At 46.3% G+C, this 13,450-nt stretch overlaps 1 protein-coding gene across 1 annotated transcript in view; it reads right to left on the bottom strand.

The window, feature by feature from the left end:
- Positions 1 to 13,450, bottom strand: part of ANKH (ANKH inorganic pyrophosphate transport regulator) — a 151,118-nt gene that overhangs the window by 42,387 nt on the left and 95,281 nt on the right. Inside the window, exons 5-8 of the mRNA XM_066374250.1 lie at positions 10,254 to 10,424; positions 7,759 to 7,893; positions 4,531 to 4,623; positions 839 to 934 (exon numbers count right to left, since the gene is read on the bottom strand). Coding sequence (XP_066230347.1) covers positions 839 to 934; positions 4,531 to 4,623; positions 7,759 to 7,893; positions 10,254 to 10,424 — 495 coding nt within the window. The remainder of the gene's footprint in view (positions 1 to 838; positions 935 to 4,530; positions 4,624 to 7,758; positions 7,894 to 10,253; positions 10,425 to 13,450) is intronic.

Genomic DNA, 13,450 nt, shown 5'->3' with positions numbered 1-13,450 from the left:
CATTGCGCGAGATAAACGGAGAATTTCTTCAGGACCTAACTGGAAACGTGGATGGACCACCACAACAAAGGAAAACCGAACTGAGTTCAAAAGACCCCTACTTCTTTTGAAGCTTTTCTTGTGTCCTTCCAAAAGGCACAATCTACCATGTAAGTTTGTTTATAGCTGTTACAAACAACCTTAAATTATATATACCATGTGTTTTGGATTATAGCACATGTAAATATTTTCTACATGTTTTTGAACATTATCTTCTCTGTCTGAATGGCCATGGGAGCTGGTAAAGGAAGGGCGTGTGCACAGTCACCCACCGGCCCTGCTGGCGGCACAAAGTGACCCACACCTGTTCACGGCTGTACAGGGAAGACGGCATAGAACCTGCAGTGCAGTAGGTGCTCCCTCGGTGCATGCTGAATACTGAATAGGTAGGATATGTCAGCATAAATGTACTTAGGAAAAGAACTTTTACCAGGGAAAGCAAAGTATCACCAGTTAAGTTTGGAAAAGAAACAGGGATGGCAATACAGTTGACTCTGGATATTCAAAAATGGGTTAGAAATTATTCATTAAGAGGAGAGAATGATTTAAATTAAAGGTAAAGTTTGCCTTTCTTCAGCACATAACAAGTCTCAAGAAACATCAGAAGACCACCCTTTGCTCCTGGATTCAATGACTTTTGCAAATAATAAGTTCATAGTTTGGGATGAAAATGTTTGAGGAGGTTGTTAATTAATATAGCATAGGATCACATTATGAAAAGCACAATGTCTCCCTTTACTATAATAATTTCTCCTTTTTCAAAGACAAAAATGGGCGTGGCGGTGGTCTCCCTCCTTACCGTTAGTGACAAGGCCATGCACACGAACGTGAACTTCTTGATGTGGGCCGCCGTGACTGTGTTGCTTGTGGTCACCAGCTTATTGCTGGGGTTATTCTAGGAGGAAAGAAAGGGACAATGGTGACTGGGCTCCAGGTCATCCCTGACTGACCACACGTGCATCTTAAAGAGCACCTCATTCGTGTTCAATTTGATGTGACTAAAGTATAGATTTCAAGTGACAGCTTGGAAGATGGCTGTCACTCTGAGTCTCTCTCAGACAGCTGTCAGGTTTCTGGACATGAACACGGACCAGAGGGAGGTCCAGACTGAACATCAGGCCATGACTCTTGAATCAGTCCCCTCCCTCTGGTGCCGGGTGCCCCCCTAGCGAGTCCAGGGCCTCAGTCCTGTGTGCCCCCTCCTGGCAACTGTGGGCATCTTTCTGAATGCCATGGCCCTGCTCTGAGATCTTTGGGCCCCTCCTGCCCACCAAATGGACTGTAAGTTAGACTGGGCATTCAAGGCCCTGCTTGTCCTGACCCAGACTCCTTCCCGCCATGACTTTTCTACCTGAATCCCAAAGGGAACCTCTTGCTCTTCTCTTCTCCTAACACTTCCATTCCTTCTCCACCCGTTGGAGCGTCCGATCCATCAAAAACACCCCTTTATTCAAGTCTCACCATCATCTTCACAGCCCAATGGTTTCTTAAAGCCTCTCTGATCTTTTCCCCTCCGAACTGCCTTTGGGCCTCGCGTGAAAGCCGCCATCAGGTGTGGGCTCACACTCTGAGATAAAGAACTGTGTGTCTATCCCACCTCTTTAGCTCCTGCAATTTAGCACGATGTTTCTTGAGTATAAAACGTGCTCAAAAGCCTTTGTTAAACTGAGTTTTAAGCAAATGATGCAGATGGCCCAGCTGCTTCTTATACATCCCTGAATGAGGCCACCCCTGTGCCACTGCTAAGCGTGTCCATCACCCCATCTGTGCCTGGCTGGTCCTCAGTCTGTGAAAACCAGCACAGTAACTCCTGCCTCATTACCTTTCCAGTCAGTCCAGAGCAGACTAAGGAAGACGTACCCCCACACCCAGCCTGATGAAAGACAGACAAGAGGAGAGAATAGGCTTCACTTGGAAAAAAATGTTGATGTTTCCTTGACTTTGGAAGGTAAGGCCATCTCTCCAATCCCTGTCCCTTGCAGATGAAACCAGCACAAACTCTGCACGAGTTGGCATTTTCTCTTTCTCAGCCTCTAAAGCATGTCTGCTTTTCTGAATGACCAACTGCTACCATGGCAAAGTGTACCTCACGCTGGGTAGGACATCTGTTCACCCCACTTGCCCCAGGGATCTGTGAGGGTGGTGCCCTGGTGGGCCAAGTGAGAAGGCAGGAAGGATCAGACACACATCACCTGTGGTGACACGCTGACGTGTCACAGGTCCTTCAGGTGCACTTTGATGTTTAAAATAGCAAACATTTCTGCAAGTACAGTTAGAATAAACTAGCATGTATCATTGGATTGGCATCCGTGTTTTGTTTTGGTTGTCCAATCTCCCCAGAAACACGCTCTTCTGCAGATGATAACCAAACATTAGAGAGAATTTGCCCAAGTGAAAAACTCTCCCAGTTCAATATTGAGCTAGAACCATCAGAAGTTATATGAGAAATTTTAAATCTCTTATTCTGCAATCCTCAACAAGGGTAAGGATTTCAACTGTCAGTGTGGCAAATTCTGGACGCCCACACAGAGGTGTCTAAGATTTGGGTGAATAGACACATTCACCTAAATGGCTGGGAGTAGCTTAGTGGAATGCCTGGAGACAATGGCTGAGGTTTCAAAAAGGGTTCTGGGAAAGTCAGTCCAGTTTCTGGCTAGAGGTACACTCATTAAAGGAATTTTCTCATAGCACCTAACTTCTGTGCTCATGAATAAAACAGTGTTTTTCTTGGAAGCTCTTAGCCAAACTGTACAGTGTTGTATTGTTAAGTTTTATTATTCTAAGGGGGTCAGAATCAATTTCAGATGAGAATTTTCACAGCCAGGTTCTAACACTTGAGTATCTGCTATTCTCATCAAGTTTTATTGTATCATCTTATTCTCCCAGAGCTAGAAATTGAGCAAGAAGACTTAGATCCATTTTGGTTTTCTAAGATTTACTTCTATACATATATTCCTTGAAATGAAAGCAATGATTTCTATCAGGAGACTGGACTGCTAGCTTTCTCCTGCAAGTGAGTCCTGCCTCTTAAAATCTACTCTCAGAGGCCAAGCAGAAATCAAATGCAATTTTTAAGAGGCTTCCTGATGTCCCAAAGAATGTATGCAGTAGGTGGAAGGTCCAACTAATGGTCTGTTGGGGAAGCTCCACACCCAGTAAAGCAGGCGTCCCCAAACTACGGCCCGCGGGCCGCAATGCAGCCCCCTGAGGCCATTTATCCAGCCCCCACTGCACTTCTGGAAGGGGCACCTCTTTCATTGGTGGTCAGTGAGAGGACCACTGTATTTGGCAGCCCTCCAATGGTCCAAGGGACAGTGAACTGGCCCCCTGTGTAAAAAGTTTGGAGACCCCTGCAAAAGCATTCTGGGCAACACAACTACTCTCCCTCTCATTAGGCTGTGTGATGGCAACCCCAGAGTGTTTTGAGGTGAGTTGCTATTTATGAGTGATTCTGGGTGTGGGAATAGAGGCAGGTGATGTGCTGGGGACCATTGGAAAAGACTTGGCTTCCTCTCCTTGCCTCCGGGGCTCTTGTTGGGCTGAGATAAAATGATATTGGTGATCATTTTTTAGGTATACACATATCTAATCACTACAGTGGACACCTGGAACTTATTATAATATTGTAACAGCCAACTGTAATAGACAAATAAGTTTAAAAAAAAAAAAAGATAAAATGACATTGGCAATAGCTCTGAGCTAGTTCTATAGAAATTGAAGGCCAAATAGTTGCTATGAAGAGTAACAGTGGCAGGTTGTGTGCTTCTTTCATACTTTTTATTTTAAAACACTGCACACTATTTTTTTTGGGGGGGGTTTAGGATAAAGGTTTTAGGTTCAAATAATAAAGCTGAATGAAATAGACATTTATAGGACAGTCCCGACCTAGCCAGAGGCTACCTGTCTAAAGGGTTATGTGCCTCTCTGGGCTGTGCCAGCAGCAGCAGCAGCAGCAGCAGCAGCAGCAGGACAGCCCTGTTAACAGAGGCTTTTGTCTTCAATGAGTCTGCTGCATCCAGACCAGTGTGGACCGATGCCTGCTGCATGGGCAAGTTCAGCGTGCATGTGCCCCATAAGGTTCTGAGCTCAAGCACACACTTCCTGTCTGTACCTTCATATCCGCTAGGAAGTCAGTAAGTATTGTTTTAACTAAAAAAAACAACAACCAAAGAAACAGAATCCAATGTATTAAATTTTTGAAGAGTATACTTTCTCTTTTACAAACAAATGATTTCTCAGTAGGATTAACCTGAATGTGAATGTCAGTTTAGAAAGGTGTTATAGGCTCAGCATCAAGGCAAGCTGTAATCTGCCTGTTGTTTTCAGAGGGAAGTATTCCACAATTGCCTTTGATATCCCCAACACCACGTTTACTTTCTCAAGGGACGTGAGACTGGGAAACAGCAAGTGCTCCTCCTCAGAGGCCCCGTCTATCAAACATTAGTTTTTGAAGAGGGTGTTTCAGACAGCACGCCGCACAGGTTCTCTCACCTTGTCAAAAGCAGGGTAGACAGCACGGATTTCCGTCAACCAACCATATGGCATGTGACCCACAGGGTATGTGGCTGTCAAGATTGCCACTGCCTACAAGAGGAAGAGTTAGCAGAATTAGCATTGGCATTCGCAGACAGCATCTCCAGTAGCTGCTGTTTGTCATGTGGCAGAGCAAGCTGTCTCAGGTATGGCCACCGCTGACAAGTCACTCCACACTGGTGACAAGCATCAGCCAGCCACCGGATGGTCTGGGGCGGGGGACGGGGCTGGTGCTCCACTGCCTCCCTGATAGCGGGATGAGTGGGCTTCTGAAGAGCACCTGAGACCAAGAGCATGGGTCTCGTTTTACACAAATCCAACAAGAAATAGGTCCAGGTCCAAATCACAGGCTTGGGAAGCCAAAATTTTCAACCCAGGTCCAGACTCCAGAGTCTTTGCTCTTTCCATAGAGCCAAACCAAACCCTCTAGTCCAGCCCAATTCTTGAGTCTCAAATGGGACTCTGAGGGCCTGGCCAGTTGGTTCAGTGGATGGAGTGTCGGCCTGGTGTGTGGACATCCCAGGTTCAATTCCCGGTCAGGGCACATAGGAGAAGTGACCATCTGCTTCTCTTCCGCACCCTCTCCCCCTTCTCTCTTTTTCCCCACCCACAGCCAGTGGCTTGATTGGTTCAAGTGTTGGTCCTGGGCACTGAAGATAGCTTGGTTGGTCTGAGTATGTCAATGTCAGGGGCTAAAAATAGCTCAGCACTGGAGCATTGGCTCCATATAGGCTTGTTGGGTGGAACCCAGTCACAGCACATGACGGAGTTTGTCTCACTATCTCTCCTCCTCTCACTTAAAAAAAAAATGTGACTCTGAGCCCTCTCTGCTCTCTGGATAGTCTTTGCTCAGGATCTACCTCTCTGCTTCCATCCTGTCCTTGGGAATGACTCATCAATCAACAAGTGTTTGTTTATGGCGTTATGCACTCTCTCTTTCTGAAACAACTCACGTCTAATCTGTTCAGGCATTGCAGCCCAATTTTTATTTATTTATTTTTAATTTTTAAATTTTTAAAATTTTTTTAAACTTTATTTATTTATTCATTTTAGAAAGGAGAGAGAGAGAGAGAAAGAGAGAGAGAGAGAAAAGGGAGGAGCAGAAAGCATCAACTCCCGTATATGCCTTGACCAGGCAAGCCCAGGGTTTTGAACCAGTGACCTCAGCGTTCCAGGTCGAAGCTTTATCCACTGCGCCACCACAGGTCAGGCCCAATTTTTATTTTTAATCTAAGAAAACTAAAGAACTATTTCTTTTATTTATTTTTTTAAATTAAGTGAGAGGCAGGGAGGCAGAGAGACAGACTCCCGCAGGTGCCCTGACCAGGATCCACCAGGCCAACCCCATAAAGGGCAATGCTCTGCCCATCTGGGGCCATTGCTATGTTGCTCAGCAACTGAGCTATTTTAGCTCCTGAAGTGAGGGCATGGTGTTATCCTCAGCACTGGGGCCAACCTGCTCAAATAAGCCATAGCTATGGAAGGGAGAGAGAGATAGAGAGAGAAAAGGGGGAAGAGGGGTGGTGGAGAAGCAGATCGTTGCTTCTCCTGTGTGCCCTGAACAGGAATTGAACCCAAAACTTCCAAATGCTGGGTCAACACTCTACCATTGAGCCGCTGGCCAGGGCCTAAAAAACTATTTCTTACAGAAAGCCAAACATGTTCTTTCACAAAAATGGGTTTCTACTGTGAATGACAAGGATGGAAATCGAAACAAAGCATCTAACCCCACATTTTGGCAGAGTCCAACTCGCTAGCATAGCAAAGAAGGGGTACAGGCTTCATTGATCTTAATTAAGATAACAGCCACTCCAGAAACACGAGTTTCCAGCAGGGTAAAGAAACTGCTGTGGAGAGTGGTACTGGGGAAGAAATATGAGTGCTGGAATTAGGCAGACCTGGGTACAAACCTCCACTTCCTCACCTAGCAGCTGTATGAAGCACGAACCTGCCAGGCCTCCCTTTCTACCCCTCCGGCAGAACCAGGAGAATAACTATACCCACCGCACGGGGTTATGGGGAGTCGATGAAATGTGCATAAATGTGGACACACATGTAATGATCAATAAACTTCCATTCTGTACCCCACGTGCTGTGTCTCCATGTCTTTGAGGTCCATTGAGAAGTGGCTCTCATAAGTAAGTCGCCCTGTTTATTTTAAGGGGAAGGTGGAACTCTGGCACACAGGGGACGTGGATCATGTACATTTTACCAGGCAACTTACAGTGTAGTGTTGAACTCAAACAGCTGTTGTGTTACCAAAACCACCCAAGATGATATTTGTGATTTAAAACACAAAACCCAGGAACAAACGCAGGCAAGAGAAAGCATTCTGCTTGTGATTTATGTGCTGCTCTTTCCAAGCCAACAGGAGCTGCGCCCCAGGACATGGAAACTGGCAGGGGACCCCAGCTGGAGACACGCTGACAGTGCAGTCCAGGGCGATGTGTAAACAGGAGGCCCTGACCGGCCTTCCTGAAGGACCGGCCGTTCCAGAGACAGAATTAGTTCTCTGGAGGGTGGCGGAGGAGGAAACAAATGAAGTCATTCTATTTGTTCGTATCATGCTTGCAAGGTGGAAAAAGCGATTCAACTCTTTCTTGGGAGCAGCTGCCAGTTTCCAGGTAGATTTCTTGAGTTGTGTGTGAGCCCTTCATTTGGAAGACGGCAGATTGCCAGGAGCACACAAAGCCACGGTGGGTTGGGTGGCACATGCAGGAGGGCAGAGAAGAGGTAAGCGACAGAAGGTGGGTCCGAATGGAAGCACCGGACCTCCACCCTCTGGGTATTTCCACTTCTCCGCCTGGCCTGTCCCACTGGTTTCTACAACAATAGTGAGGAGGCATCACGCTGACTCCATGGGAAAAGGGAAAATCCGGGTTCTAATACCAGCCCCACTTCTTGCCAGTGTTGTGTCCCTGTCTCAGTTTCCTCATACGGTCATTGAGGAGGATGAACTGAGATGCTTTCTTCTATACTCATCAAGATAGGAAACTACATGATTTTCAGTCACCACATGAGATAGATCCTCATGTCTTCCTGGTGTGAATGTGTCACATAATTTAGTATCACAGGATGACGTGAGCTCTCAAGGTGAGTTGGAAACAAATTTTTAACCCACCTCCCTCACCCCCAGCCTTTACAAGGGTGACAGAGAAGTGCCCACATCCCCAGAAACTGCCCTACCTCTGTAGCTGCAGAGCTGCCACCAAGGTCCCGGGAAACAAAGAGGTTGACGATGGGTCTGCTGATTCTCTGTGTGGCCAAGATGAGAGCCAGCGGCCACCAGAAGCTCAGCATCTTTCTGATTGTCGCATCTCCCTGCATCGAGAAATGGAGGCAAAAGTTCACTCGGCTCTAGAAGCAGAGCAGGGAAAACGATTCGGAGTCAAAGTCTTTCTCTTTGATGTCAATCGTGAGTCAACTCACCAGACTTAAAAATAACATAAGGAAAAGCCTCTGTAGACGAGCCAAGTTGAATTAAAATAAAATGTACAATGAAAATAAAATGAACTCAGACAGTTGGCAAGCTACTGTGAAATCAAAACACACATTTAGCCTTTATGGGTCCAAACCACTATTTTCCAAACAGGGCAACTCTAACCCAAGCAGAAACCAACCTCATGGCCTGAGAAACAAGTTGGAAACTAGTTTCTGTTTAAATCATCAAGCTGACTGGCTAGAAGCCATGTCAGTAAGAGGTAACTCTTTTTTTTTATGACTGTTCTTTTCCTAAATTGAATTTATTGGGGTGATGCTGGTCAATAAAATTATATAGGTTTCAAGTGCACAATTCTGCAGCACTTCATCTGCACACGGTATCGTGTGCTCCCATCCGTCACCATCCGTCACAAAGTCTCATCTCCTTCCGTCACCATTTGTCCTCCGTTTACCCTTTTCCAGCTGCCCCCAGCCTCTAAGAGGTACCTCTTAGAAATAAAACATTAGTACAATTTTTAAAAAGTATGTTGGAATCAGCTCACAAAAGTGCCTGATTATTTGGGCACGATGGACATCTACTACAGAGGTTTTTATTCTCAAAGCTCTATCAGAAATCATGTAAATGTTCAGAAGCATTAACTAAAAGTAAAAAGCAAGGTCGGAAAATGTGATTTATTCAGAATTCTACAGCAAAGATATGTGCCATCTTTAGCCTGGTTTTCTCCATTTCACTTTGGTTTAGATTCCTCACGACGGTAAAAGTTACATCCCGAGACCATCTCAGCCACTTTTAATTTATTTTCCTTTGCCTGTGGCTGCACGTTAAGAGACGGTCCGTTACCATCAATACCAATTTGATGTGGTTGTCCTTGTGACGGATATGACTAGGTCGGGTTTTCCTGGGGGCCTGTCCTGGGATTGAGGTAAGTGGGCAATACAGCTGATGTTCTGACATGACGAAGGTAACATTGGTCAAACGTGGGGTCTGGGGGGTGGAGACTGGTAATATATTCAGGGTGACATATAATCACGCCTATCTGCCTTACAGCTAGATGGAAATAAATCCAAATGATGTCTAATACCTAAGGGTAGAATAAGTCAGCATACATATAAATCGGACGCTGTGTATATCTATGATGAAAAGGAAGCTGCGGTCGTTTATACAAGATTATACCTTGCTTGTTTCTTGTTCGAGTTCCGAGGCCCAGGCCAAGCTCTGCCCCCATCAGGGAGGCGTGTTGGCTGACACCACCTCCTCCCCTCAGCCTCAGCGGCCCAGACATTCTCACTGCACCTATGTGCCTTCTTGGGTTCACGTCTATCGCTTCAGTATTGGTCTTATCTGCCAAGTGGGACATTCATGAATGTCTGCTCGACAGCATAGACCAGTGGTAGTCAACCTGGTCCCTACCGCCCACTAGTGGGCGTTCCAGCTTTCATGGTGGGTGGTAGCGGAGCAACCAAAGTATAAATAAAAAAATAGATTTAACTATAGTAAGTCGTTTTATAAAGATTTATTCTGCCAAACTTAGTGAAAATCCGACATAAAGTACTTGGTAAGTAATTATTATTATATGCTTTAACTTGCTGTAACTCTGCTTTATAAATTTTATAAAGTAAAGTTACTTCCCTACTTTATAAATCACCATTACTGTGGAACCGGTGGGCGGTTAGAAAATTTTACTGCTAACAGAGATACAAAAGTGGGCGGTAGGTATAAAAAGGTTGACTACCCCTGGCCATATTTTAAAAGTCTCTGTGTCACCCTAGGGTACCTAGAGGCTCTTCTCACTCCACAGAAGGTATCTGAATGAGCATCAGTGTGTGGTCAATACAGAAAGTAGGAACAAAGCTTAGATCTCTGCTGTAAATTAAAAATAATCAAATGTGACTTTGAAGCTACCATGGGTGCAAAAATCTTTGTTGACTGTAGAACAACTTACTTTTGACAACAGAGAGTAAGAAAAACCATACCTGCCGTATGGGTCCCTCGGCCTGACATAGCTCACTGTGCCCCAGTCTCAGACAGAGATAAGGAGGCTCGATAGGGACCTCTAAATTCCTTTCCATCTCCAGAGTTCATGAATTCTGCATCTCTCTGTCCCTGTGGACACTTCTTAGCATTTGACATCTCAATGAGTGAGCTTATTATGCTGATTCCTCATTTGATAGAGAGGTGAGGTAAAACCTTATTCCACTCAAACGGACAGACTGGCTGTTGGCGAGCTGTCAGGACGTACCCCCAGCTCTGGCCCGCTCCGGTCGGGGATGATGTCATGGATGTTCCTGTAGTATCCCAGGCACAGGGTGGCACAGCGCACGAGGGCGCCCATGTACAGGGAAAGGATCGGGATGAGCAGGGGCTCTCTGCACTCGAGGTGACTGTGAAGCAAGATGGCTACAAAAACGACCTGCGAGACAGGAGACAAAGAGTCAGAGGGAGAAGACGGAACCAATCAATAGAAGCACAGCCCGAATTCTTGCACCCACATGAAACTGATTTCTGAGCAAAAACCTTGATGTTGATGAGAAGGAGAACAGAAATTGGACTATGGCTCAATACTACTCTGATAGGATTCAGGGGCAGGCGTGATCATTTTGTCATATTCACCACTAAGATTTTTTTAAGGCAATGCACATCTGGTTAAGGTTATCACCAGAAAATATCTAGAAACGTTGGCTCCCCAGATCCCCAAAGATAAAGTAGAGCTTTTCCCTCTTGAGGCTGGGTGCTGCCGTGCACATAAAATCCACGCCCAAGGACCTAAGTTACTTTACACACACACACACACACACACACACACACACACACACACACACAGAGTGGAGATCAACGACAACAGTATACAGAAAAGTAGACATTAGCATTTATAAGATGGAACTCACTAAAAATGTTGCAAAAGCACCAGTATCAGTTATTAGAAAACAAGCCTTAACACATTAACTTATAAAAATGAAATAGGTCAAATATAGTTAAGAGAAACAGAAATAAAAGTAAAATCTCTAAAGCAAATGTAACAATGTATTTAATCTCCCTGTCCTGCAGAAATCCGAGAAACAGCCCAGCCTCTGCCCCGAGTCCTGGGACCCACACATTCAGAAGACCACTGAGGCATATTGAGTGGGAGTAGGGGAATGGGCGAGGGGGACTATTCCTGAGTTACATCAACCTTAGTGGCCTAATACCCACCAAACGGATAAGCATGTAAAAGACACCAGCACTGAGTGATCCCAAACAAAGGAGGCTTATTAGGATCACGGCATTATCGAGAAATCAGTGATGACAGAAAGTTCAAAAAGAAGCTGGAGACTGAGCATGAGTCACTGAATGAGCACATTCATTGCCACAGCGACCACAGAAAAGCAGGATGATCCAAAGAAACTCTTCTGGACAAAATAAAAGTATTAGATACAGAAGTGATCTGCTCACAGTGTAGGCTGACACTTGTGCCCAGGCTTCTTACACCCAGGAGCTGAGAGAGACCTTGGCACAGATGCCTTCAGGGGAATGCGGAACAGAGGTGCTGCGTGGGATGTGGGCACTCCAGACTGCCTGCAGCACAGACCATGTGAGTGCTCGTAAGCTGGGGCAGCACTCACAGTCACACACACACTCACATTCCTCGAGCACACAGCACAGCCCACTGATGAAAGCAGAAATGCCCGTGGCTGTGGAACAACTGTCGTGTTAACTGTAAGGACCAAATGGGGAAGCCTTGTGAAGAACCCTCTGTATTTGGATGAGAAGACGGACTTCTGTACTTGGGCCAAGATGCCCATATATTGCTCTAGTGAATTAGAGCAGGGGTCCCCAAACCTTTTACACAGGGGGCCAGTTCACTGTCCCTCAGACCGTTGGAGGGCCAGACTATAAAAAAGAACTATGAACAAATCCCTATGCACACTGCACATATCTTATTTTAAAGTAAAAAAACAAAACGGAAACAAATACAACATTTAAAATAAAGAACAAGTAAATTTAAATCAGCAAACTGGCCAGTATTTCAATGGGAACTATGGGCCTGCTTTTGGCTAATGAGATGGTCAATGTGCTCCTCTCACTGACCACCAATGAAAGACGTGCCCCTTCCAGAAGTGCGGGCAGGGGCTAGATAAATGGCCTCAGGGGGTTGCATGCGTCCCGCGGGCCATAGTTTGGGGACCCCTGAATTAGAGGTTTCTATGGTGCTCTAACATGCAAACTGAGACTAGCTTGTCTGCATCGAGAGTAACATCAGACACATGCAAACAAACCTACAGTGTAAACAGAGATAATCACCTTTTAGAGACTTGTATGAAAAAAGGATCAACCCCTCCTGGCCAAGCCCTGGAAGCCTCCTGAGGCCATCAGGAAGTCATGCCAGCCAAGGAGGAGGACCTGGATTTGAAGGAACAGGGAGCCACAGGCAAAAATAAAAAAGTGTGGCGATAAGAAAACGGCCTGAGGAGCACAGTGGCTAGAGCAGGGCAGGAGGGTGCATCCGGCCAGTGATGCTCCCAAGGTCAAGGTGAAGATTGTCAGACTCGCCTGTCTTTTTAATGACTTGGTGCCATGCGATCCAATACTTATTTTAGTGCTTACACCTTCATTGTGGAGAGCATCATTTGTCAATTTAAAATAACCCTTGAGCCTTTGCATTTTAATCCAGAATTGCAATTTTGAATCAGATTTAGCCATCAAAGAATGTCGGGTTATTTCCTGAGGGACACCTACTGTCTTGGTGGTGAGGACTGTCCCAGTGATGGCCTATTATGTGCTGGCCCCACACCAGGCACTGGGGAGTCAATGATAAATAACCCAGTCCCAGACTCTGTGATCTCGGGGCTGACAGTCTAGCGGAGGAGGCAGAAATGTTGATCAAACGGCAATGCCAGCGAGCGTCCACTGACACACTGTGACAAGGCCTGTGAAGGAACGAGGGTGACACTGGATAGCCAGGCTGCAGGCTGAGGGGGGCGTGCCCCATGCACAGTGTTCCTGAGCTCCAGAGCCTCAGCAGGAGCAGAGAGTGGGGAGGAGGTGGGGAGAGGTGGGGAGAACTGAGGCAGAACATTTCCTTCTGGTCAAAGCGATCCAGGCAAAGACTCTCCGTGGCAGGGGCTGGGCCACACTGAGTTCCCGGAAGGAGGACCCGCAGCTGGAGTGCAGCGAGAAGGGGACAAGAGGACAGTGCCTGCTGGACAAGAAGCAGGCCATGACCAGGACTTTGGTTATTACCTCATGAACACCAGGAAGCAATTTTAAGGTAGATTTTAGGAAACGGGTGAGGTGGCCAGAATTTCACTGAGAACAGACCACTGTGGCTGAGTCGGGAAGGACGGAGAAGAACTGGGGTGGGAAGGTGGAGGTGAGTTAGGAGGCATCTCAGGCGCTGCAGGTGGGAGGGGTGATCCTCGGGCCAAGGCGAGCACAGCAGAGAAAAGGAAAACAGGGCCA

The sequence above is a fragment of the Saccopteryx leptura genome, chromosome 1 (genome assembly GCF_036850995.1).
Source record: "Saccopteryx leptura isolate mSacLep1 chromosome 1, mSacLep1_pri_phased_curated, whole genome shotgun sequence".
In the NCBI taxonomy this organism is placed as follows: Eukaryota; Metazoa; Chordata; class Mammalia; order Chiroptera; family Emballonuridae; genus Saccopteryx; species Saccopteryx leptura.
This window is presented reverse-complemented; position numbering and strand designations above follow the sequence as displayed.